The sequence below is a fragment of the Apium graveolens genome, chromosome 6, assembly GCF_009905375.1.
Source record: "Apium graveolens cultivar Ventura chromosome 6, ASM990537v1, whole genome shotgun sequence".
NCBI lineage: Eukaryota > Viridiplantae > Streptophyta > Magnoliopsida > Apiales > Apiaceae > Apium > Apium graveolens.
Window position 1 is genome coordinate 131,841,056 of NC_133652.1, and position 26,188 is coordinate 131,867,243.

Genomic DNA, 26,188 nt, shown 5'->3' on the forward strand with positions numbered 1-26,188 from the left:
TACTAATTAAAATAACCGTGCATCACATCATACACTTTTTAGGCGCCATCAAATGTAATTAATAAAATATTAAAATAAATAAATAAAATAATAATTTTTAAAATCGGTCGGTATTTGCTAAAATTACTTAATTGCCCTCACTTTATTGATTTATTATTTTAACATTATTATCTTATATAATATTACAATCTAGTTAAAAATTATAAACCAGTACCATGGATCTAAGAAAATCTATTTTTTTTTATCAATTAAAAGTAGACAATGATACTAGAAAACAAAACATTATTGTTTTATTGAAGGTTGAACAGAAAATTGAAGTTACACGTGAACGTGATGATAAAAGATGAGGCATCAACAAAAACAGTGACAAAACTGCAGATTGCCATTGACCTTGCATTCTCCTCGGCTGTCACCACACATGTCCATGCACTGCTCATTACAATAATCTTCAGACGCACTTCCAGGCGTGCATTCCATCTTAGTATAGGAACAGCAGTTCAGCCCCCCTTGATCTCCCATAACCTCCTGATTACCTGATTACAATCATCACCAAGCATTTTAATGTCAAAAATCTCTATCCCAGAGCATTATAGATGCAAAAAATCGCCCTTGTAACAAGATATTTTAGTGTATTTGTTTACACGAATGTACTATATTTCATTACAACTTGTAATTTGCAAGCAAGTACTAAGAATCTGCAGTTAAAACTGATTATAGAAGCAACAAAAATATAGCAAACCAAAGTATTATGATAAGAGTATATACTAGATAAATATGTGATGAATCATATAAACCTGAGAAAAACATAAGAAGAGCGATTAACAACAATGCTGCGATCTGAAACCTGGCCATCGGTATTACTGTACTTTTTTGATAAGAAGATATAATTTTGACGAGGTTGACAAGACAATGCCCATTTGGACTGTTTATATAGAGCCGATAATCATATGCATTTGGTAACAGATGCACGGTCAAGGATTTTTTACAGTTATATTTTCCTAACTTCAAAATCTTTAAAATCAGATACTTGTTTAACATCTGGAAAATAACAATTTCTTGACCGTTACATACTCAACTTATGAGCGGATAAGGTTGTAATAGGCTCGCTTTTTACCGTTACTTGCTCAACTTATGAGCTGATGAGGTGCTTGACTGATTTTTTTGGTCAGGAATCTTGACTAATATTAATTTATGTAAGAATATAACTTTTCTTTAGATTTGAATTGAGTACTTCAATTTTTATTACATTTTCCTTCAAAAAAAAATAAACTTATTCTTATTATTTGAAGATTTTTTTCACGATATTTGTACGGAATCTATAAAACCACACATTCCATGAGAATGTACTCTATTAAAACATGGAAATAGTTGCAAACCTATGCCGGGAAAACTGTCACAACTTAAACTTAAGTACCACCAGTGTTCCAGAAATCGTTAAGCGTGTCATGGCGGCGAGGGTACCTTCGAGGGATTAATCGACAAGTCGGAGATTAATCGGACCGATTAATCGGACCGATTAATCGGAACATTAATCGGAATAATATAAATATTATTTTTATTTTTTATAGTTATATAATGATCAATATGTCATATATTTGTTTGGAAAAAGAAATTAGAATGATATTAAATAATATCTACACATTTGACATGCGTTATGTACAAATTATTGAGTTTACAATATTAACTATATTTTAATTCACACTTTTAAATTAATTATAATATGTTATTTTTATATTTTAAGTTAAAAAATAAATATATTAGATTACTTGTTACTTCTTACCAATACTTTATATTAGAAATTGACATGATATTGTGTGAAATTATGAAATTAATGAATTAAATTTAAAAAAACGTAAAAAAAAATATTTTTTTAATTATTTTCCGCCTATACCGCTTAGGACCGATTTTTGACCGCCTAGCCCGCCTAATCCCAATTTTGACCCGATATTTTGAAAAAACGCCTAAATCAACGTCTAGGTCCGAGTCGGAGCGTTTTACCACCGCCTAGGCGGCCCCTAGCACCTAGGCGGAAAACCGATTTTTAGAACACTGAGTACCACTACTTTAATGTTTTTTTTTCCACAGGGTACAAATTAAAAACTTTGTAAATTCGGGAGCTGGACGTTAAGTTTTTACTGAACAAATCAAATGTTATTAATGACTTATAATCTAATCTCAATTTGTGGAATAATCCGAGTCAAAAGTTAGCTTTTGATTAAAGAATTTTACTAGGTCAAAAAAGCCTTTTTGTAATTTATTTAGCATATCAAAATATATTTTATAGATAAATCAAATTAAACTTGATATAACGATTTTAAATCTCACAGGTGATGTGATATTGGACATGATTACTTGGAGATTATGTATTAGGGTATTAGAAGCTGAGTCTCGTGGTTACTGTAGTTTCGATCGTAGCTTTCTTTGTTGCATAATTGCACCGACATCATCACTAAATTGTATCAACCATTTCATAAGTTTCTTTGATCGCGATAATGCATTTAATTCATTAAGTCGGGATTTTTACGGAAACATTCTCTTTACCTCAAGGACAGGAACAAGACTGTGTACAATTTATTTTTCCCAAATCGTGCTTTAAGCTGTTTGGGCAGGATTAGTTTGGTTTAATCTAATCTCAATCTTAATATCTTAGGCAAATAATACTTTTTAGATGTATTTATCAAACCTTATGAAATGTAAATAGGAGCTAAATTTGTTAAATAGAGAAGTCACTGTTATAATGAGTTATAACTTCCCCTCAATAAAATGGAAGTCCATTTGGCAAATTCATGTCTTACTTAAAATTAGACAATGATAGTAGAAAACGTGACTGTTTAACTGAAGTTAAATAGAGAATTGAAGTTACACGAGATGATAAAAGATGAGGCATCAACAAATACACTCACAAAACTGAAAACTGCCAATCACCTTGCATTCTCCTCTACTCTCACCACACATGTTCATGCACTGTTCATTACAACTATATTCAGACACGCTTCCCGGCTGGCATTTCATCCGAGTAGAGGCACAGCATTTCACCCCTCCTTCATCTCCCATAACCTCCTCATCACCTGATTACAATCATTACCAAACATTTCAATGTCACAATATATATATATGCAGAGAGCATTGCAGATGCAAAAAAACTACTCGCAACAAGATTTTAGTTTATTTGTTTACAAGAATGTAGCATATAAACCTGAGAAGCACATAAGCAGAGCGATTAACAGCAATGCTGCGATCTGCAACCTGGCCATCTATATTACTCTGTTTGATAAGAAAAATATAGAACTTGAATGATGAGGTTGACAAAACAATGCCCATTTGGATTGTTTATATAGAGCCGATAATCACATGAATTTGGTAACGGATGCAAGGTTCAGGATTTTTACAGTTATATTTTCCTAACTTCAAAATCTTTAAAATCCAATACTTGTTCAACATCAGGTAAATAACATTTCCTTTAAAAAACTTATTTTTAGTATTTTCAAGATTTCTTTCATGATATTTCTGCAGAATCTATATAATCACGTCTTCCACGAGAATGTACTCTATTTAGCAAAATAATTAATGACTTGATATGAAGATTTTCCATATAATTATAAAAAGTTAAATTAAACTTTGATTAATATAATTCAGGTAAAATTAAACGGTTTTATTTTTTAATATTTAGAATTTAGCGCTGACAAACTACTTTTTGATTTTGAAGACCTTTTTGGTGTTAAAATCGCAAACAAGAACAATTTTTTGTTTGGTCAAAACCTGCTTTTTTTGGGATTTATCTATTAACTAATTTCAGATAAGCCGTTTTTATTTTTAGCTTTAACATAAATCTTACTAGTATTTCTCATCTATATAACCCAAGTTATTTCATTCACATATACAAACTCATACCACTACATCGTATTGTTATATCATATTTTTATATGTGTTTTTTATCATACACATAATATGTAAGTGTGCTAAATGAATATTTCCTTTTAACTTTAAAGGTAGTTACTTGAATTCCATAAAAATGGATCGTTAATTGAATATTTGAACAGTTAATTTTAAAGAACTTAATTCAAGATATAAAGTTAGGCATAGTACATAAATGAATTATTATCTAATTTATTAATCATTTTTTAGTTTAAAAATATATCTTATATATTTTTAACATATTTTTTATCATAAAAAGTAATTAAAATGCACATATATAATTTTTTTTAAAAAATATTGAAAATAGAATCGCTTATATGTAAATAATCTATATTATTATTACATATTTAGATAAGTTCGAATTATAATGAGTCAATGCATTTTAGTTTATTTCGAATTTGAAATCAAAACTTGGCTTGTTGTTAAAAAAATACTTAAAATTTGATTACATGACCCGGCCGAAAAACATCGTCACATTCTACGTTTACTAAATTTAAATTACAAGCTCGCAGATAATATCTGTTAGGTCACACACACTGTAGATGGGGTGAATACAGTGTAATGTACAATCAAATTTGATTGAACTTTAATAACTCGAGTAACAGAAAACAAACTTTATTGAAATAATAAACTCTGTTACAGTATGAAACTGTTACCTCTCAGTGATGAACAAATATCACGAGAGCTGCTAGGGTTACAATGAATAATCTTTTCGAATATGATAACACTTATAGTGTAAACCCTATGTCTGTGTTTATATACTACACAGTTACAAGATAATCGCTAATTGATATGGAATATAATTCTGCTTTCTAAAATATATCAATCAAATATCTTTTCTTCCATGTATTCTATTCTTCATAGAATTCCTTCTTCATGCATATCTCTTCTTATGTTTGTCTCGATCTTCTTTCCTTTAATCAGCTGTTGTCCTTATCTGAACATCCTTTAGTACTTAAGTTCTGATATCCATCTTCTGATGATTATCTCCTGATAATATAAGTACTGATATCCTTAAGTCCTGACTTCCAGTAAGTACTGATTTATTCTGTTTAAATAAGATCTGAAAACTAAACATAAATCATATTAGCCATGACATTATCAAATATATCTAACAATCTCCCCCAACTTGTAAATTAGCATAATATACAAGTTTAACAGATATTTGATGATGTCAAAAACATTAAGTACAAATGCATGAGAATTAGACTAAATAACTACAACTTACAGTCCTTAAAGCTTTACCAATCTTTAATTTCTGATAACAACTTCAGTCTGTACAAATATCAGAATTTAAGCAGTTGCAGATCTTGACTTGGCTTCATCTTCTGATCTCTCTGATGTCAGGAGTTGTTCTGAGATAGTTATTCAACAAACATTTCTCAGCATATCTAAGTTCATCAATCATCCTCCTTTTAGCATCTTTAAGCTCTGCAGTATCTTCACCAATTTGAAAGATTGCAGCCCTGAGATCATTAATCTTAGCTTTTCTTATATCCTGATCCAGTCTGATCAAATATGCTTTATCAGACTCAAGATTGAATTCCACATCCCTGTAACCCAGAAAGGTAGTTATAATCTTAGCAGTGTTGGACTTCATTTCAACTATATCACCCTTGTGATCTCTGTACTTTGGAAGATATGTGCTGTCAGACTTAACAGAATAAAGCCTTTTCTGTCTCTGAATCTGATCCTTCAAATAGTTTGCAGCACTTTCTGTTAATCTGTCATTCACTTGAAGTAGGAATAGTACATGCTACAGTTCTTCAAAATACTTCAATGGAATGACATTTTTCCTTATATGATAAACCCTACCATCTGTCATGAAGTACAACAAGATGTGTTCTTTCAAGTAGGTATGGTAAACCATTTGTACAGATTCCAGTTGATTCAATCTCTCAGGAGTTGCTCCAATACCCGGTTCACTCAAGGAAGTTGGATCATTGGTAGTGTTCTGTATTCTTCTTTCATCAGCACTTCCCAATCCAGTTTTATCTCTTGCTTCCTTTCCAGTAACTACTCTTGCTTCAAAACCACTTGCAACAGTCTTCAAAGGTTGAGTCTGTTTTGCTTTAGTGAATCCTGGTATGAGTGTCTTTGATTTATCTTCTGATATCAAGTTAACTTGAGCTATGTCAGAGGTTACTTGCTTCTTCGAAATATCAGAACTTACTGTCTCTTGACTCTGAACAACTTGAGCCATGTCAGAGGTTGTCTTAAAAACTTTTCTTGAAGTCAGAGCAAGATCATCCTTTTCATCAGTGATTTCTTCATTCTTAGGAGGCACATAAACCTTGATAGGTTCACCAACTTTTTCTTTACCCTTGGATCTTGGATCTATCTGCGGTTGTGATTTAGCCAATGTTGTTTCAGTATCTGTCCTTTCTTTTATCATAATGCCTTTGAGTTTTGGAAGTGTCTTTTTACCAGAAGCTTCAGATTTAGATGTGACTTTTTCTGATTTAAGTCTGGCTTCTTCTTCCATTAAACTCTCCAAGTCCATTCCTGGATTTTCCTGAAGAAATAACTATCTTGACATTTCTTCATCAAGATCTAAAAGTTCATCAGAACTTATCCTTTTACCAGTAGCAGAACTAATTCTTTTTCCAGTATCAGAACTTGTCCTGTGACTTGTAATTTCAGCTTTTCTTGATGAGAAACCTCTACCTTGACTAGGACCTCTACCCATTTCAGAGTTTCCTTGGTCATCCTTTTCATCATCCTTCCCCTTCAGTGTCTTATCATTTTTGCATTTGGACTTAATTACTTTCTCCCCCTTTTTGGCATCAGCAGGTAAGAGAAGAGAGACAAACAATTCCACTGAGGCTTGGATTTCATTAAGTTGAGATTGCTGAGAAGCTTGATTTTTCAGAATATCATCAATTTGAGCTTGTTGTTTCTCTTGAGTCTTCTCAATATAAGCAACTCTGTCAAAGGTAGGTTGGAAGAATTTTTCTTGTCAATCTTCTGAACTTGTTCTTGCTTAATGAATTCTTCCTGAATCTTATGTAACTCTGCATGATTAGTTGAATGAAGACCTTGTAGATGTTTAGTACTCAATGCAGTGACTCTAAGCTGTGTTTTGAAATCATCAGTAATTAACATCTCATCAGCTTTAGTCAAGTGCTCAGCAAGATGTTTTGCAGATGGAGCACAGGTAATTGAGTTCCATTCCTTAGTCCACTCCTGTCCTGCAGGAGTTTCACTCCAAGGCACTGGTTCTTCTCTTGTAACAAACTTCTTAACAAGTTCAGATTTAAGAACAGTTTGTTGAGGGGCATGTCCTGAAGGACCTGCTTCATCAGCATCTGCAGTTAGAGCAACATCACCAGTATCTCCAGCATTTGCAGCATCAGGACTTACAGAATCAGTATCTTCTGATAAAACAACAGTATGAGTAGCAATGGAGGCTTCAGCAGCATCCTCTAATTGCTGATCTGGTTCCAAGTTCTGATCAATAGCCATATCCTGATGCTCACCTATATTCTGATCATCAGCATCTAGATGCGGAGAAGGTGTAGTAGATAATTCTGGAGTTTGAACAGCATCAGTAACATGTGTAGTTGATGGATTAGTTGTTGTTGGAGCTTCTAAGTAAAGTACTTCAGGCACAACCAAGTTCTGGATATCAATATCAGTACTTTTGCCTGAATTAACAGGAGATACAGTCTTAGGAGACACAGATGGTGTGTTGGCCTTTTCAGTAGTAGCTTTCTTAGTTGGAGTTAATGGAGAAGCAGTGGCTTTAGCAGATTCTGGTTCTTGTGAGATCAGTGATTCCTGATCTCCTTCCTTAGCTACTGCTTCCTCATCATCTGAAACTGGCCTTTTTGCCCTCTGTTTCTTGTATCTCTTTGAAGATATGGATTCCTTGGGAGTTTCATCAACAGGCATTCTTCTAAGCCTTTTGAGAAGCCTAGATCCCCCAATTGCAGAATCCTTCTGAGAAGGAACTTTCTCAGCTTCTTTATTAACAGGTTCTGAAGTAGAAACCTGTTCCTCATTATCAGATTCATCTCTCAAAACAATCCTCCTTCTCTTCTGAGGTGTTTGAGAAACAGTCTTTGTCCTCTTAGCCTTGGAAGATGAAGGCTTCACAGTAGGTGCTGAGGATGAAAGTTGAACTATCTGTGAAGTGGAGAGATATGATTTGAGATATTGTCTGAGGGTAGGTTGAGTAGTATAAGTGGTATGTTCTGATGGTTGCTGTGGTGTTTGGGAGGTGGTTGTTGGTTGGACATTAAGATAAACAGATCTGTAGGTATCAGGATCAGCATTTACCAAGATCTGTTTTACAGACTGAGGAATCTGTAAAGGTCTAACCACCCTTTTCTTAACATCAGCATTTACTAGGTCATTAAAAGCCCGTTTTACAATTTTGAATGGTGAAATTAAGGTACTGGCTAATTGAGGGGGATTAGTACAACAAAAGTTATATATAAGCTGACAGAATCTAGCAAAATAAACTACATTTCTGTCTTCTGTCATCCTATCCCCTATGAAACCTATCACATCATTTGCAAAATCGAAATGAGTTTGGTTAATGATTGCATACCCGATGTGCTGACTCATTATATGGATTGCATCAAAGTTGGAACACTTATTCCCAAAAGCTTTAGTGATGCAGTCGAAGAAGAAGCTCCATTCCTTTCTGATATAAGCCCGTTTCAACTGCCCAAGCTTAGCCAAACTCTGCTCATACCCCAAACTGGCCATTAACTCCTGAAGAGCTGATTCCTCTGGGGTTGAAAAAGTACATCCTTCTAGTAAATGGAGAGCCTTTCGAATTGTACCAGGAGTTACCACATGTGTAGAATCATCCACTTCGAAAACAATACTGGGAGTACCATGTGTACCACCATTATCAAAGTGCCCAGTCCGCCAAAATGTCAGAACTTGTTGGCTCGAAAAGACTGAAGGCTGGGTCAGTGCATACCCAATTTCACTGTGTGCAAGAAGATCTTGCACAAAATACAACTCAGACGGAGCTTCAGCATGATCAAGAATTGCAGCATAGTTATTTGGAACAAATTTAGCTCCATCAATGATTAAATCCTTAGGTGCCATGAAAATAATCGAGATCTAAGAGTGCCTGTTAGGTGTTTGATAGAATGTCTATATGAAAAACCAACGTTAGGAGAAGAAAGAGAGTAAAAGTGAATAAAGAGATAAAGTATAAAAGTGAATAAAAGATTAAAAAATCCTCTCTCTGTCTTACTTATACTTTGAAAAAAAAATATAACCGTTGGACACCTGTCAGACATGCAGTAATAATGAATAGTTAATGGGCACGAGAAAACAGTAATCATTACTTACCCACTTGCAGTTTTTCAAGGAAAAACCGTTTCACTTACCCAGTAATTCCATTAATCAAGGTAAATCAGTTTTAATTCAAAATTGAAACTGTTTCCACTTATTCAATTATGTTTCACTGCAACACCAATATTCTGAAAAAAAATTCGAGTGAGAATGACCAAAATAAATCAAGGGAACAAGTACTGATAACGTAAAATCAGAACTTAATTTAAATTTAAATTGTAATGGTCATCAAAATATGAATATTTATCAGGATTTATCAATGCATTACAAAACACCTCAGAGACAAGAACTTGCAAAAAAAAGAAATTTCATTAATATATTAAGAGAATACATTCATGAAATTTAAATTACATCAGAACTTTTACAAGATTGTCCTAAGCCCCGCTAAACCTAACATCAACAGCCTTAGTCCTAACTCAAGAAGCAGGGCAACGCTGACGGTGAAGAAAAACAGGAAGAAGAAAATAAATCATTTCTTCTTCCTACTCTTGAGAAACAGAATAGCGAGTCGTATGATTCGCTCTTGCTGGCGGAGAGCTTCCAGCCTTTCCTCCTCCAATCGCTCCAGATGGCGATGGTAATCCATGTAGAAGAACAGGAGGTGGGTGAGTACCTCCTGGGGAACTGAGTCCCATATCTCATCAAGAATGACAGTGACGTGCCACTCCTGCTGCCAGGCTTCATAGCTCAGCTCCATGTTGAATGTTTCATAGTTCAAAAACATATTGTAATTGACCATGGTGTTTTTGATATAAAGAAAATGGAGATGAGTTTTGTGATAAAAGAGTTGATGTGAAGGCTAATGTGAAGTGGTTGTTTATATAGGCAAAAGAAGGCCAGGAGACGCAAATAAATTTAATGCTGACACGTAGAATTAATTCTACCTCATCTCCCTAGACTGGGAAGACGAAAAACAGTCATTGGAAGTGTAAGTCATGGTTAATGCGCACAAGTAACAAGGAAAAATTACTGTACGTGTCGTGAACCACTATCCCTAATGATATTGACTGTTAATATTCTACCCAAACATAGTCTAATTTAAAATGAAACTGTTTTTAGATTTTATCCACAAATAAGTCAAGTAAAGAATCAGAATTTAATATCAGAACTTAGACTTATACCAGAACTTAACCGTTATCAGAACATAATTTCTTAACTCGAAAAATGAATGCCTATCTTAGTAAGTCCTCACACAAATTCTGATTTAGAATCTTCAGAACTTAATCATCAGAACATGCAATCAGAACTTGTCCTCAGAATTTGTGCAATGTGACACAGAAACTGTTCATCTAAAATAACATAAATCACCACAGTTATTTTCATCATTCATATGGAGTGTTTAGTGTGTGCATTAAGCTAAATATCAGACAAAGAGTAAAGTCTAGTTCACTTCAGTATATCTTAGAAATAAGGCATAACTAAAACTTTACAAAAACCTGTCATTATTCTGAAACCTACTATTGAATGAGTTCATGCTTGAGTCCACCTCAACTATTTTGTGCTAATTTTGTGCATCTTTTTAAATTCCATTTTACAGTGGCTTCTCAGTGTAAGTGAGTCATGACTGCTTATCAGAATTTATGCTATTATCAGAGTATTTCTCCAGTAATCATAGAGTGTGAAAAGTCACCAAGAAAATATTTTGCTTTTCTGATGCATATTTACTTAATACCAGCAATGCACTTGGGTCGTCCCTTCCACATTTGTACTCTAGATCTCAAAGGAGTACCTGAATTTTAATCCTTGATTCTTTTCTTTTTCTTTTGATAAGAGAGGTTTATCAGCACTTAGTACATTCAACAAATTTACTAGCGTCAGAACTTAACAGATGAGAAGTAATATTCTAGTTTGTGACTTAGTAATAAGATAGGGAAAGTAAACTCAACTAAGCTCAATATCAGAATTTGCTTGTGTCAATAGATTTCCACAGAAATAATTACTTCTATCATGGGATCCCTAGTTTATTGAAGACTACTAGGTCAGCATCTAGAACAGGTATCCTCATAGGATTGAGTAGTTACATTAACAGACATATTACTATCAGAGTTTAGAAACTTATATCAGACAACAGTCAGTACTTAAGCAAATTTTCAATTAAGCACAGAATACACAAAGAGAGTAATTTCTGTAAATAATGATCATAAAATCTGATGCATCAGAACAAAATTAAGCAGATTTAGAGAAAGAACCTGAAACCATTCCAAGTTCATTTACCAGTCTTGTAAAAGTAGCTTCACACAGTGGTTTTGTGAAGATATCTGCTAGTTGTTGATCTATTGGAACAAAGTGCAATTCCACTATACCTTCATCCACATGTCCCCTGATGAAGTGGTACCTGATGCTGATGTGCTTTGTCATAGAGTGTTGAACTGGATTACCTGTCATAGCAATAGCACTTTGATTATCACAGTAAATAGGGATTTTGAAATATGTTAACCCATAAACCAGTAACTGATTCTTCATCCAAAGAATCTGTGCACAACAGCTTCCTACAGCAATGTACTCTGCTTCTGCAGTTGATGTGGAAATTGACTTTTGTTTCTTGCTAAACCAAGAAACCAATATGCCTCCAAGAAATTGGCAGCTTCCACTTGTGCTTTTCCTGTCAATTTTGCAACCTGCAAAATCTGCATCTGAGTAACCTATTACTTTAAAATCTGATTCTCTGGGATATCACAATCCCAGATCAGCTGTTCCCTTAAGATACTTGAAAATTCTTTTCATAGCTGTTAAGTGAGGTTCTCTTGGATCTGCTTGAAATCTTGCACAAAGACAGGTAGCATACATGATATCAGGTCTACTAGCAGTTAGATAGAGTAGAGAGCCAATCATACCTCTGTAATCAGTAATATCTACTGATTTACCAGTATCCTTGTCCAGTTTTGTTGCAGTGGGCATGAGAGTGGATGCACTTGAACAATCTTGCATTCCAAATTTCTTCAGCAAGTTTCTGGTGTACTTAGTTTGACAAATAAAAGTGCCTTCTTCATTCTGCTTGACTTGAAGGCCCAGAAAATAGCTAAGTTCCCCCATCATACTCATCTGATACCTTGACTGCATCAGTTTGGCAAACTTTTTGCAAAGTCTGTCATTTGTAGACCCAAAAATGATATCATCAACATAAATCTGGACCAGAAGTAAGTCCTTTCCATGGTTGAGGTAGAACAGTGTTTTTTCTATAGTTCCTCTGTTAAATCCACTTTCCAGAAGAAACTGAGCTAAAGTCTCATACCATGCTCTAAGAGCTTGCTTAAGTCTATAAAGTGCTTTATCAAGCCTGTAGACATAATCTGGATATTTGGAATCTACAAAGCCTGGAGGTTGTTCAACATATACTTCTTCCTCCAATTCTCCATTGAGAAAAACACTTTTCACATCCATTTGAATGACAGTAAACTTTTTGTGAGCAGCATAAGCGAAAAATATCCTTATGGCTTATAACCTAGCAACTGGTGCAAATGTTTCATCATAATCAATTCCCTCCTGTTGAGAATATCCTTTTGCAACCAGCCTTGCCTTATTCCTTGTAATTATGCCATCACTATCAGTTTTATTTATGAATACCCACTTTGTACCAACAACAGATCTATTTTTTGGTCTTGGCACTAGGGTCCAGACTTTGTTTCTTTCAAATTTATTTAACTCTTCCTGCATTGCTTGCACCCAATCAGCATCTTGAAGAGCTTCTTCCACTTTCTTTGGCTCAGTCTGAGAAAGAAAAGAATTGTAAAGTCATTCATTTAAAGTACCTGTTCTAGTTCTACACCTGCATCAGGATTTCCAATTATCAAATCAGGTGTATGTGATTCAGTCCACTTCCTTGCAGATGGAAGGTTTTCTCTAGAACTGGATGCTCCCCCATGATCCATGATGTCTTCATTTTCATTTTCTGATGCTCCCCCTAAAACTATGCTCTCTGAGTTGGATTCTTCAGAATTTAGATTTTCAGAACTATCAGAACTTGTCTTATCAGAACTTGACGAATCAGAACTTGAAGAGCCAGATGTATGTTCTGATGCTTCTTGAGATGTGGTAAGATCTTGAGTATGCTCCCCCTGCATAGGTGCATCTTCCTTTGGCGTAGTCACCACAGTTTCAATAACATCAGAGTTTAATCCATCAGAGTTTGCAGTATCAGGACTTAGATTCTCAGGATTTTCAGTATCAGAATTTGAGTTTTCATTTTCAAATCTCAGCTGATCATGATCAATAAAATCTTCAAGTCCAGTAATCTTCTTGTCATCAAAAGAGACATTGATAGATTCCATGACCACTCTTGTTCTCAAATTATAGACTCTGAAGGCTTTTGTGGAAAGTGGATATCCAACAAAGATTCTTTCATCAGCTTTTAGAACAAATTTGGATAACTGTTCAGGATGAGCCTTGAGAACAAAACACTTGCATCCAAATACATGAAAATACTTCAGATTTGGCTTTTTTTTTCACCATCTCATATGGTGTCTTTCCTTGCTTGTTAATGAGTGTTGCATTTTGAGTAAAACAAGCAGTCTGCACAGCTTCAGGCCAGAAATAGGTTGGAAGCTTTGCTTCTTCAAGCATTATACGTAGGGGTGAGCAAAACCGAACCGAAACCGAAAAACCGAACCGAATCGTATAATTTCGGTTCGGTTTGGTTTGAATTTTTTCAAAAATTTCGGTTAATTCGGTTTTTCGGTTTTAACCAAAATAATATTGGTTCGGTTCGGTTAATCTAAAAATTAATTCGGTTTAACCGAAATAACCGAAATTTAAATATATATATTTTTGAATTATATTTTATTTATATATATATAATACAATATAGTAAATATAAATAAAGAAACATACGGTATGTATCTTCAATTGGTGAATGTATGTATTTTCAATTTTTTACATATATAATATAATATAATATGTATTCTTTTAATATTTCAAATAATTTTTTGTTTTCATTTTAAATTATTTTGACAAAATTTCAAATATTTCGGTTTTCAAAAACCGAACCGAATTAACCGAAATAATTCGGTTCAGTTTTCGGTTCGGTTTGTGCATAAGTTTGGTTCGGTTCGGTTAGGAAAAAATTATCATTTCGGTTTTCGGTTAATTCGGTTCGGTTCGGTTTCTGACCGAATGCTCAGCCCTAATTGTACGTGCAGGTTCAATGAGAGTTCTATTCTTTCTTTCAACAACTCCATTTTGCTGTGGAGTTCCAGGAGCAGAGAATTCCTGCTTGATTCCATGATTTTTACAGAACTCTTCCATTATCAGATTCTTGAACTCAGTGCCATTATCACTCCTTATTGTCTTCACAGAATCTTTGACCAATTTATCCAGTTGTTTGACATGATCAATCAAGATAGATGCAGTTTCACTTTTTGTGTGCAAGAAATACACCCATGTGTATCTGGTGAACTCATCCACTATGACCATAGCATATTTATTCTTTGCAATAGACATGACATTTACTGGACCAAATAGATCAACATGTAGTAGGTGATAAGGCTCAAGAATTGATGATTCAGTCTTGCTCTTGAATGAAGATTTTCTTTGTTTGACCTTCGGACAAGAATCACAAAGGCCATCAGGAGCAAATACTGACTTTGGCAGTCCTCTCACAAGATCTTTCTTGACCAACTCATTTATGTTGTTGAAATTTAAATGTGAGAGTTTCTTGTGCCAATTCCAGCTTTCTTCAATTGATGCTCTACTCATCAGACAGATTCCAGAACCATCAGTACTTGTTGAAAGCTTAGCTTCATAAATGTTACCACGCCTATATCCTTTCAGAACAACTTTGCCTTTAGATTTACTCACAACTTCACAGTGTTCTTCAAAGAAATCAACATGATAACCTCTGTCACAGATTTGACTTATACTCAGCAGATTGTGTTTAAGTCCTGAGACCATAGCTACTTCTTTAATGATGACATTCCCAAGATTGATATTTCCATATCCCAATGTTTTTCCAATGTTGCCATCTCCATAAGAAACACTTGGGCCAGCTTTCTCCACAAAATCTGATAGCAGGGCTTTATTTCCAGTCATATGTCCTGAACATCCACTGTTCAGAACCAGGATGTTTTTCCTGTTACCCTGCAATCACAAAGACCACTAATGATTAGTTTTAAGGACCCAGACTTGCTTGGATCCTTTGGCCTTATCAAGTTTGTTAACATTTGCAGCGGATTTAGCATCAGAGTTTATGTTAACATTTTTCTTATCAGAACTTACACTATCAGACTTTGAATCAGAATTTACACTAGAAGGAACAATGGAAACTTTCTTTAAAGAAGGTTTTATTTGATAATAATCATAGTACAAACTATGATATTCCTTACAAGTATAAATGGAATGCCATAAACTACCACAATGAAAACAAGGATTTTGTGGCTTATATCTAACAGACTGACTCTTAACTCCTGACTTTGAAGGTAAAGAGTTTATGTTTTTATTCTTCCTGTAAAAAGAGGCCAGATGGTTAGAACTTCCACAGTTATGATATTTTTTCCTAGGAGCTTTAGGAACAGGCTTATAATCATTGCTTTTATTCACACCTTCCTTTCCATTCCTATTTTTCCTAGGTGATTTTACCTTGTTTGCATTCTTAACATCTTTCAGCTTATGCTTAAGCTGCTTCTTAGTCATTAAGCCTATATTTACTTCAGCTGTCTTTTCCTGTTTTAGTTTATCAGAAGTTAATCCCTTTTTAACTTCTGATTTCTCATTATCAGACTTTACAGTTACAAACTTAACATGTTTTAACTTAGGCTTAATTTCTACAGTTCCTTTATCATTCTTATCCTCTCCATAACCTAAGCCCTCTTTCCAGTTTTGAGTTGTTTTGCCAGAGTTAGTCCAAGTCCTGATAACCTCTCTTTCCTTTTCTAACTCAGTTTTTAGAGATTCATTCATTTTTAGCACTTCATCCCTAACATAAATGGCATCATCTCTATCTTTCTGAGTTTGATGGAACATAACTAACTCTTTTTCTAAGAAATCATTTCTTTTTTTAAAAGCAAGATTTTCAGAAGTTAATCTTTCACATGTTAAAGTTTGATCTCTATAATTAACAAACATGGTTTTAAGATATCTTCTCAACTCATTAATATCATCAGTATGAAAAGCATAAGTAGTCTGAGGTACCTTTGATTCAGCAGCTTCAGAACTGCTTTCAGCACTTGCTTTATCAGCATTTGCCATCAAAGCATAATTCTCCTCACTTTCAGAGTCTGAGGTGTCTGTCCAGCTTTTCTTCTTTGTGAAAAGAGCCTTGCCTTTGTCACTCTTCACTTTCTTGCAATCAGAAGATATGTGGCCTTTCTCACCACAGTTATAGCATTTGACATTGGTGTAATCTCCTCAGTCAGACTTTCCTCCTCTGCCCTCAGATCTTCTGAAATTCATCTTATCAGAACTTGTGCCTTTCCTGGAAAACTTCTTTCCCTTCCTGAACTTCCTGTATGCAATCTTTGTGATCCCTTTCACCATAAGAGCACACAGCTTCATCATCTCTTCATCAACATCAGTCTCAGGCAAGCTTTCAGATTCCGAGTCATCATCACTTTCAGAACTTGATGACTCAGTATCAGACTTTGTGAAAAGAGCTTTACCCTTGTCTTTTCTTGAGGTAGCTGCCTTGGGGGATTCTTCTTCAGCCTTAAGAGCAACTGTCCTTGACTTTCCTCCTTTCCTCTTGCTTCTTTGTTCCATCTCAAGTTCTTAAGTCTTGAGCATTCCATAAATTTCATCAAGAGTTGTTTCATCAAGATTGTAGTTGTCTCTTATTGTTGTTGCCTTCAAATCCCAACATTCAGGAAGAGCTAACAGGAATTTAAGGTTTGAATCTTCAAGATCATACTCCTTATTAACCAGTGACAAATCATTCAAGAGTTTGACAAATCTATCATATAAATCAGTCAATGACTCATTAGTCTTTGAGTCAAACTGTTCATACTCTTGAGTGAGTATTGTCTTCCTGTTCTTTTTAATTGTATCAGTTCCCTAACACCTTGTTTCCAAAGCATCCCATATCTCCTTTGTAGTCTTGCAGTTAATTACCCTGTTTGACATTACATTATCAATGGCACTATGCAGTAAGTGTCGTACCTTAGCATCCTTAGAAATTGATGCGATATCTTCAGCAGTATAATCACTCTTCTCCTTTGGTACAGTCTTTGCTGCTTCACCTGTAACTGCAACTGCGAGCTTGGTTGGTTTGTGAGGTCCTTCCTTGATTCTATCAAGATATTCTGGATCTGTAGCTTCCAAAAACATGGTTATCCTCACCTTCCATATGGCATATTCAGATGGTCTCAGTATGGGAACTCTGATGGTCTCATACCGACTTTGAATTTGTGTCTTTGGAGGTTCTTCAATTTTGGTAGGCTTAGTTGGAGTTTCTGTGTCAGACATGATTGTGTTTGGATCTTAAACTGTTTGTGCGTTAACAGATAGGCTCTGATACCACTTGTTAGGTCACACACACACACACTGTAGAGGGGGTGAATACAGTGTAATGTACAATCAAATCGAACTTTAATAACTCGAGTAACAAAAAACAAACTTTATTGAAACAATAAACTCTGTTACAGTATGAAACTGTTACCTCTCAGTGATGAACAAATATCACGAGAGCTGCTAGGGTTACAATGAATAATCTTCTCGAATATGATAACACTTATAGTGTAAACCCTATGTCTGTGTTTATATACTACACAGTTACAAGATAATCGCTAATTGATATGGAATATAATTCTGCTTCCTAAAATATATCAATCAGATATCTTTTCTTCCAAGTATTCTATTCTTCATAGAATTCCTTCTTCATGCATATCTCTTCTTATGTTTGTCTCGATCTTCTTTCCTTTAATCAGCTGCTGTCCTTATCTGAACATCCTTCAGTACTTAAGTTCTGATATCCATCTTCTGATGATTATCTCCTGATAATATAAGTACTGATATCCTTAAGTCCTGACTTCCAGTAAGTACTGATTTATTCTGTTTAAATAAGATCTGAAAACTAAACATAAATCATATTAGTCATGACATTATCAAATATATCTAACAATATCTTATAAATAATGTGAAATATTTAAATAGCTTATCTTAATATAAATTAATGTATTTGAGGTCTTGATAGGGTCGAGTCAATTGATATTAAAATTACTAAATTCACTGGTAGCGCAATTGTTCTTGGGAGTTGTCCCGGTTTTAAAAATATCAAAATTTGATATAAGATCTCACGAGATTTGTTAAAACTACGATGATATATTAAATATATTTATTTTTCATTTTTCACTTGAAAAAACTAGCCTTTTAAAAAAAATTCTTTTAGATAAGTAATATTCACTGATCAAGAAAATATTGTACAAATATTTTGAAATATTTTAATATTTTAAATTATACAGATAAAAGTTATATTTTTACTATATTGTAGCATTTGATTCAAGTGAATTTACCAAAATACTATTTTTTATGAAAATATTTATAAAAATACGGACAAAGGTTGCATATGTGGTTGCATATGAGATTGAACGGTTGCATATGTGGTTGCATATGAGGTTGATCCGTATTTTGCAAATATTCTCTACAACTTGGGTATTTTTGCAAAAATTCTTTGATTTAATGCATTTTATACTATTTAAAGGGAAATATATATATATATATAAATATATTGTTCAATAATTTGAATGAATTAACCCGTTCAACTGATACTTATAAAACTTTATCGAACTGAAAAATATTTAATTTTAGGAGAATAGTATACAATGTTATCAAATTATTATATGAAGAAATTTTAGAGTCATAATTAAAGAACCTAAAAATAGTTTAAATAACGATATAATTATAATTTTTCCTTCGAGTTCTTGAAAAAAATAACGAGTATCAATTATAAATCTTTAATTTATAATTTAATTTTATGTTACAACCATGATTGGTACTCGATTGCCTAAAAAATAGTTATGGATTTTTGTCAGTGATAATTTGAATACCATATATAAGTTATTGCAATTTATTTATTACATAATTTTAATTTTTGAATAATTATAAATGCATGTTATTTAAGTAATCAATTGTCTCAGTAAATGTTAATATTGAATATAAATGAACATAAATCATATATTTAGCATATAAATAATTGAAACCATCATAATTTACTCAGAAATGTAACATATGATAATTTACATGCTAACACATACACATATAATTTAATCTTACCTTTTTAACAGTAATGTAAATAAAAAATAACATTTTTTCATACATACATACGTTGAATTTTAAAAAGTAATAGGTTTCATTAAAGTTAACTTGTATATTGACAGTATTATAAATTTTACATTATTGTATATTATGATTGCAAGTCATTCCGACTTCAGTTATATTTTTTTTATCTTTTTAAATTGCGTAACTTAATTGTAAGTTAGTCATGAACTCAGCGGTACATATAATTTATTTAAATAAAATTCAAAATTTTTGGTCAACTTTATATTGAATATATGTTAATTTTTAGCTTTTTTGTAAACATAGTGACGACATTCGACAGAGTAAGTTTAATCGTTTCATTTTAAACGTACATCGACTATCCTGTTTACATTCATTCATCAAATACAAATTATACAGCACAAACAAGAATTTATATATTTTGTTTAATGAGCTATATTAGAAACGTTGTGTAATTTGATAATGTATTGTATGAAAATAATACATGTTGATAAAGAATCAACTTGTATTTAATATACGTTATACATTGTATAACATTTACAAATAAAAAAATAACTAAGAACATTATAATTGCATGAATCATAAAAAAAATCTAGAAAATGACCCGTGCCTCGCACGGGTTATTATGCTAGTTTTTATATTATATCTCAAAAACATAAATATATTATAAATATTATCAATTTTTTTAAATTTTTTAGAAACACTTTTTATTTACCAAAGGTTTTTTTGTTACCGCAATTTTAAATATTATCTATTTGACTGACTTTTAAGAGTTTATCTCTTATAAGTCTTTGTCTACTTGGTTGACTTTTTTTTTGCTAAATACTTGGCTGACTTTTTAAAGCCTATTTCTTATAATTTTGCACAAATTTTATAACTCATAAACATGGTTATAAAAATTTACCGATATTTCAAAAATTATCGCTCAAAAATCGGTTAAATTTTTTTTTGCCTAATTATAGATTAGAAGACCGATATTTAATAAATCGCAAATAGGTATTTAACTGAATAACCCCTATTTCGGATATCTGTAACCATATTCGTAAGTTATAAGTGTGGGGCCTATTTGACTACTTTTTGAAAACTTAATTCTTATAATTTTGCAAGTGTGGGGCCTATTTGGCCACTTTTAAAAACTTATTTCTTATTATTTTGTGCACGGTTTATAATTCATCAGTTATAAGTCTCGGGTCTATCTGTTTATTTTTTAAATGACTTATTTCTTATAATTTTGTATGTAGTTTATTTATTGTAAAGGCTTTTTTTATTTTCTTTTAATTACTTATATAATTTAAAGTAACGTTTTGAGCCCTATAAATATCGCTTGATATTACGTTTTTAACAATAAAACACATTTAAAAATACGTTTTTGTTAGTATTTAATAATATTTTATATTTTCATACAATTTTTTCTTAAATTTTAAAAATATTAAAAAAATTTAATTTAATTTTTTAAAAATTCAAATGTGAACTATTCAACAATTTTTAATATTTTAGGATTTCATCCACTCCCATTTAGGTTTTAGAAAGGTTTATTAAATAAATAAATAAATAAATAACACAACGATTTATGATTTAAGCCCTAAACCCCAAATTTAATCTAGGCATGACCTAAATCCAATGAACGAAACTCTAATTTATTAACGGTTATTATTATTTCAGGTTTCATCAATTCCCAATTTTAATTTTTAAAAATATTAAAATATTTATATACATGAATAAAATATGAAGAAGACACCCGTTAATAATATTTTAAATTTAAAAACATAATATTATCAATCATTTTGGATTAAAAAATATGAAAAGACATGCAAACCGCTAATTCATATAGCGTTAACATAAAAAACCAAAATTGAAGTTGCGTTTTGCCCCTTATAAACCTGAATTGGAGTTGCATTTTATATTTAAAATAAAATATTAAAACGAAACACGCAAATGTGTTTTTGACTAAAAAGAAAAACAGAAGGCGAGACTCGGTTTTAAAGTGATATTTGGGGCCTTTTCCGGAATATATGTGCGCATGTAATTAGTGACTATTGGAATGTGTTATTCCCCGTAAAAGTTTTCCGAGTTAATTTGAATCACTAACAATGACTAAGAAATAAATGAAATATGATTATCCGAAGATTTTCTCTTAGTAGCGGAAAATTTGTTAATAATTCTTAAGTCCCACGTTGAAATGAAAAAAAGATTTTCATAATTTTTTATAGCAACACACACTTGTAATGTTCACTTGTATTAGCTAGGTGTTGCATAATCATCTATGCGGGGGGTGCAGGGGTGCAAATTGAGAATTTCGAAGGGCAATTCGAGGCTTCCGAAGCCTTCGGTCTTACCCATGTGTGCGACGTGCGGACACGAGAACCCGAATAATCACGAACTAGTTTTACTAAATTTAATTTTCACTGAGTTTGAACTCTTAGATAATTTATTCATTTTTGATACGAATTATTATAATTTATTTGGTGTAATATAATTCGATTCAGTTACAGATTAATTAAATTAATTAACGCATTTTAATTAATTATAAAGAGTAGCGCACAAGTTATTCAGAGTCTATAAATATAATCTTATACATGCTAGGGATTTGGTATGGAGTACAACCGCTCATATCACAAAACTGTATTCTCACTTGCAATTGTCCTCGTCGGTGACAATACGAGCAAACTCGCTGAAAGTGACAATCTGCTTTACTGTAATTTGTTTTATCATGCGAAGCGATTTGCTCATACATACAGTAAGGGTTGGACTCGAGGTAATACAAGTCTTGATAGCAATGTTGCAGCCTCAGCATGTGTGCAAGTTTATTCTACTGATTTTACTATTAAAGCACAGTACAAAAATACAATAGACTTAGCTGTTAAGTCTCAAGTCAATAATACATTGACAAATAGTTTGTGGTGCTAGTAGTTAGTTAGATGAGCTATCAGTCAACTAAAGTTGACCATTTTGTATATATATACCTTTTTTACAGAATGTATTAAAAAGTTAGTTTTTCATTCAATAAAATGTTTTCTTTCTTCTTGTTCATTGTTGTAGATACAGACCTCTGTATCTAGGGTTTTTTAATTCTAAAATGGTATCAGAGCATACAGAGAACTTAGATCAAGATAATAATGAACAATTTAATCCTGATTTTGTTATCAACAACATACATCCTCTATTTCTTCATAATCATGATCATCCTGGTTTAATCTTGATTGCTAAGAAATTAACAGGACCTGATAACTATGGTCCTTGGAGCCGTTCTATGCAAATTGCACTAAATGCTAGGAATAAGTTTGTGATTGTTAATGGATCGTATACGAAACCTGCTAGTTCTGAATCTCCGTTGTATGCTCAATGGGAAAGGGTTAATGATATGATCATTACGTGGATCTTGAATTGTGTAGCCGATGATATTAATGATGGTCTCAATTACGTTACAACAGCTAGTAAGGTTTGGAATGAACTTTCAGAGAGATTTTCTAGTGTCAATGGACACAGGATTTTTCAGATTTTAAAGGATACTCACAGTTTAGATCAAGGAAATAAATCTGTTGAGGTTTATTTTTACAAACTTAAAAGTTTGTGGGATGAATATTCAGTTCTTGAACCTGCTGTTACCTGTGTGTGTGGTGCTCATAAGTTTTTGCTTGAAAGAGACCAGAAGAGGAAATTGTTGCAATTTTTGATGGGATTACATGATAGTCATGCCAATGTTAGGAGTCAGATTCTATTGATGAATCCTTTACCCACAGTTTCACAGGCGTTTGCATATGTCAAACAAGATGAAAGAGCGAGGCAGGGTTATTCTGTTGCTGAAATAAGTCCTTTTGCTAATTCTGCTAATGTCACTCAAGATTTTTCTTCATCTACTGGTGGTTTTAAGAAACCTGGTTTTATCAAATCTCAGTCTTCTCAGTCTGTCCACATTTCTGGAAAAGCATCTGTTAAATGTTCTTATTGCAACTTCAATGGTCATACCAGGGAACAGTGTTACAAGTTAGTTGGTTATCCTCCTAACTGGAAGAAGAAGGACATGACTTCCTCTATCACTCAGTTTCGAAATTTTCCAAAGGCTAATTTGGTGTCTGTTGATCAGAATGTGTCTTCTTCTACACCTATGTCTTCAAATACTCAGATTGATCAATTGCAGAAGCAACTCAATCAGCTTAGCTCAATTGTTAGTTCTTTTGTTGGTACTAGCCAAATAATGAAAAGCCTTGATGATCATATGGCAGGTATGGTTTTAGCTTATTCAAACATTTTAGTCATCAGTATTAATCATACAACTTGGCTTATTGATACTGGAGCCACTGACCACATGAGTTGTTCTTTGTCCTTATTGTCAAATGTCATGACATTATCAACACCTATCAATGTTGCCTTGCCTAATGGTACAAGCGTTGTTGTCTATCAGTCTGGTTCAGTATGATTTAATTCTACTTTTGTTCTTCATAATGTATTGTTTGTTCCTTCCTTTCAATACAATTTGTTATCTGTTCCTAAGTGGACTATGGACACTAATGGTCATGTCCTATTTTCTCCTCGTACTTGCATATTTCAGGACCAGAACCAGCTGGTAACTCTGGCACTTGGTAAATTACAGACTGGATTATATCATCTGGACTTGCCATACCCTCGTTTGTATTCTTCTAGTAATGTTGCTTTAAGTAAACATCAGACTAGTGCCTTGTGGCATATGAGATTAGGTCATGTATCAACTCCTGTTTTACTTCAAATTCCATCTATATCTATTGAAATTAGTGATACTTGTAATATATCATGTCCTGTTTGTCCTCTATCAAAACAGTGCAAATTACCTTTTACTCTCAGTGATTCTCATGCTTTACATATGTTTGATCTTATACACGTTGATCTTTGGGGTATTTATTCTCATGAAACTACATCTGGTTGTCGATACTTTCTTACAATTGCTGATGATTTTTCTAGGGCTATATGGACTTTTCTGATTCCCACTAAGCAACATGTGTTTAAGCACATTTCTTGTTTTCTTGCTTATGTCCAAAATCATTTTAACACATCTGTTAAAACTTTTCGGTGTGATCATGGAACATAATTTTTTTATCATTATGTTATTTCTTTGTTGTTATCAAAAGGCATTACACAACAATCTTCTTGTGTTGCCACTCCTGCTCAAAATGGCAGGGTTGAAAGAAAGCATAGACAACTCTTGTCAATAGCTAGAGCCCTGAGGTTTCAGTCTGGTCTTCCTATTAAATTCTGGGGAGATTGCATTTTAGTTGCAACCTTTCTTATAAATTGAGTTCCAGCTCCTGTGTTGAAAAATAAAACACCGTTTGAATGTCTTTATAATCAAATTCCAGATTATACTATTTTAAAGGTTTTTGGATGTCTTTGTTATGCTTCTATACATGACAACAATAAATTTTCTCCAAGAGCAATTAGAGCTGTGTTTTTAGGTTATCCACACGGCATTAAGGGATATAAGCTCCTTAATCTAGATACTCATCAGACTTTTGTATCCAGACATGTTATTTTTCATGAGACTGTTTTTCCCTTTCTCAATAATACTCATTCACCTCCATCCCATGATCCTTATTTGCTTCAGAATTGGTATAATTCTGATACCGCTTATGTTCCTACTTCTGTTATCTCTCCTGAATGTTCAACTGATAATTCTGACATTTCTACCGATAGCAATGTTGCTTCAAAATTTTTACCTAATCAGAATAGTCATGTTCCAGACTTTAGTCCTCAACCTTCTGTTCCACATACTGCTACTGATCTTGACTGGTCTACTTCACCACCTGATGGTGATACTCTTACTAATCTGGTTCCTGATATTTCTGATTCCACATCCTCCATCTATTAGACAGTCTCATAGAACTAGAGTTAGACCTCATTGGTGGCAAGACTATGATATTTCTTTAAGACCTCAAATCAAACCAAGTGCTAACACTTCTATTTCTGCTGCTTTCACTCCTAAGTATCCCATTGATAATTTTGTGTCTTGTCAATCATTTTCACCCAGTTATACAGCCTTTATGGCTAAAATTATCCCTGTTAAAGAACCTACTTCTTTTGCTAAGGCTGTTTTAGATCCAAAGTGGGTTGATGCAATATACACAGAGCTGGCTGCTTTAGAGGCTAATAATACATGGAGTTTAGTTCCTTTACCTTCTGGAAAGTCTACTGTAGGTTGTAAATGGGTGTTTAAGATCAAATATCTACCTAATGGGGATGTTGACAGATACAAGGCTCGGTCAGTGGAAAAGGGTTATACTCAGCAGCAAGGAGTCGATTTTCATGACACTTTTGCACCCGTGGCAAAAGGTGTCACTGTTAAAATTGTTTTTGCTCTTGCATCTGCTAAATAATGGAAAATTTTTCAATTGGATGTTAATAATGCCTTCTTGCATGGAGATTTAGATGAAGATGTTTACATGGATATTCCCCTAGGTTATATAATTCCTTCCTCTGTTGTGCCTTTAGTCTGTAAGCTTCAGAAATCTCTTTATGGCTTGAGACAGGCTTCTCGTCAATGGCATTCCAAGCTTGCTGAGTTTTTACTAGAATATGGGTTTACTAGATCTTTGGCGGATTATTCTATGTTCATCCATAAGCAAGGAAATCTGTTTACTGTGGTTGTAGTTTATGTTGATGATGTCTTATTAACTGGTGACAATTTAGCTGTTATTACTGATCTTAAAGCTGCTTTACACACTAAATTTAGCATTAAAGATCTTTGTGAGGCCAAATACTATTTAGGCTTGGAGGTATCTCGAAC

At 33.2% G+C, this 26,188-nt stretch overlaps 1 protein-coding gene and 1 long non-coding RNA gene across 2 annotated transcripts; one reads left to right on the forward strand and one right to left on the reverse strand.

Annotated features, from left to right (window-relative positions):
* Positions 1–268: 268 nt before the first annotated feature.
* Positions 269–938, reverse strand: LOC141668869 (uncharacterized). Its single transcript, XR_012553247.1, has 2 exons — positions 795–938; positions 269–533 (listed from the first exon to the last, which is right to left on the reverse strand). It is a non-coding gene; the product is annotated as an uncharacterized LOC141668869 (long non-coding RNA).
* Positions 939–25,445: 24,507 nt separating this feature from the next.
* Positions 25,446–25,778, forward strand: LOC141665452 (putative mitochondrial protein AtMg00820). The gene has a single exon (XM_074471437.1). The coding sequence runs from the start codon at positions 25,446–25,448 to the stop codon at positions 25,776–25,778; it is 333 nt and encodes a 110-aa protein (XP_074327538.1).
* Positions 25,779–26,188: the final 410 nt, after the last annotated feature.

Bases quoted from the DNA above. Each gene is read 5' to 3' on its own strand.
- LOC141665452 (XM_074471437.1), top strand. From the start codon at position 25,446: ATGGCTAAAATTATCCCTGTTAAAGAACCTACTTCTTTTGCTAAGGCT.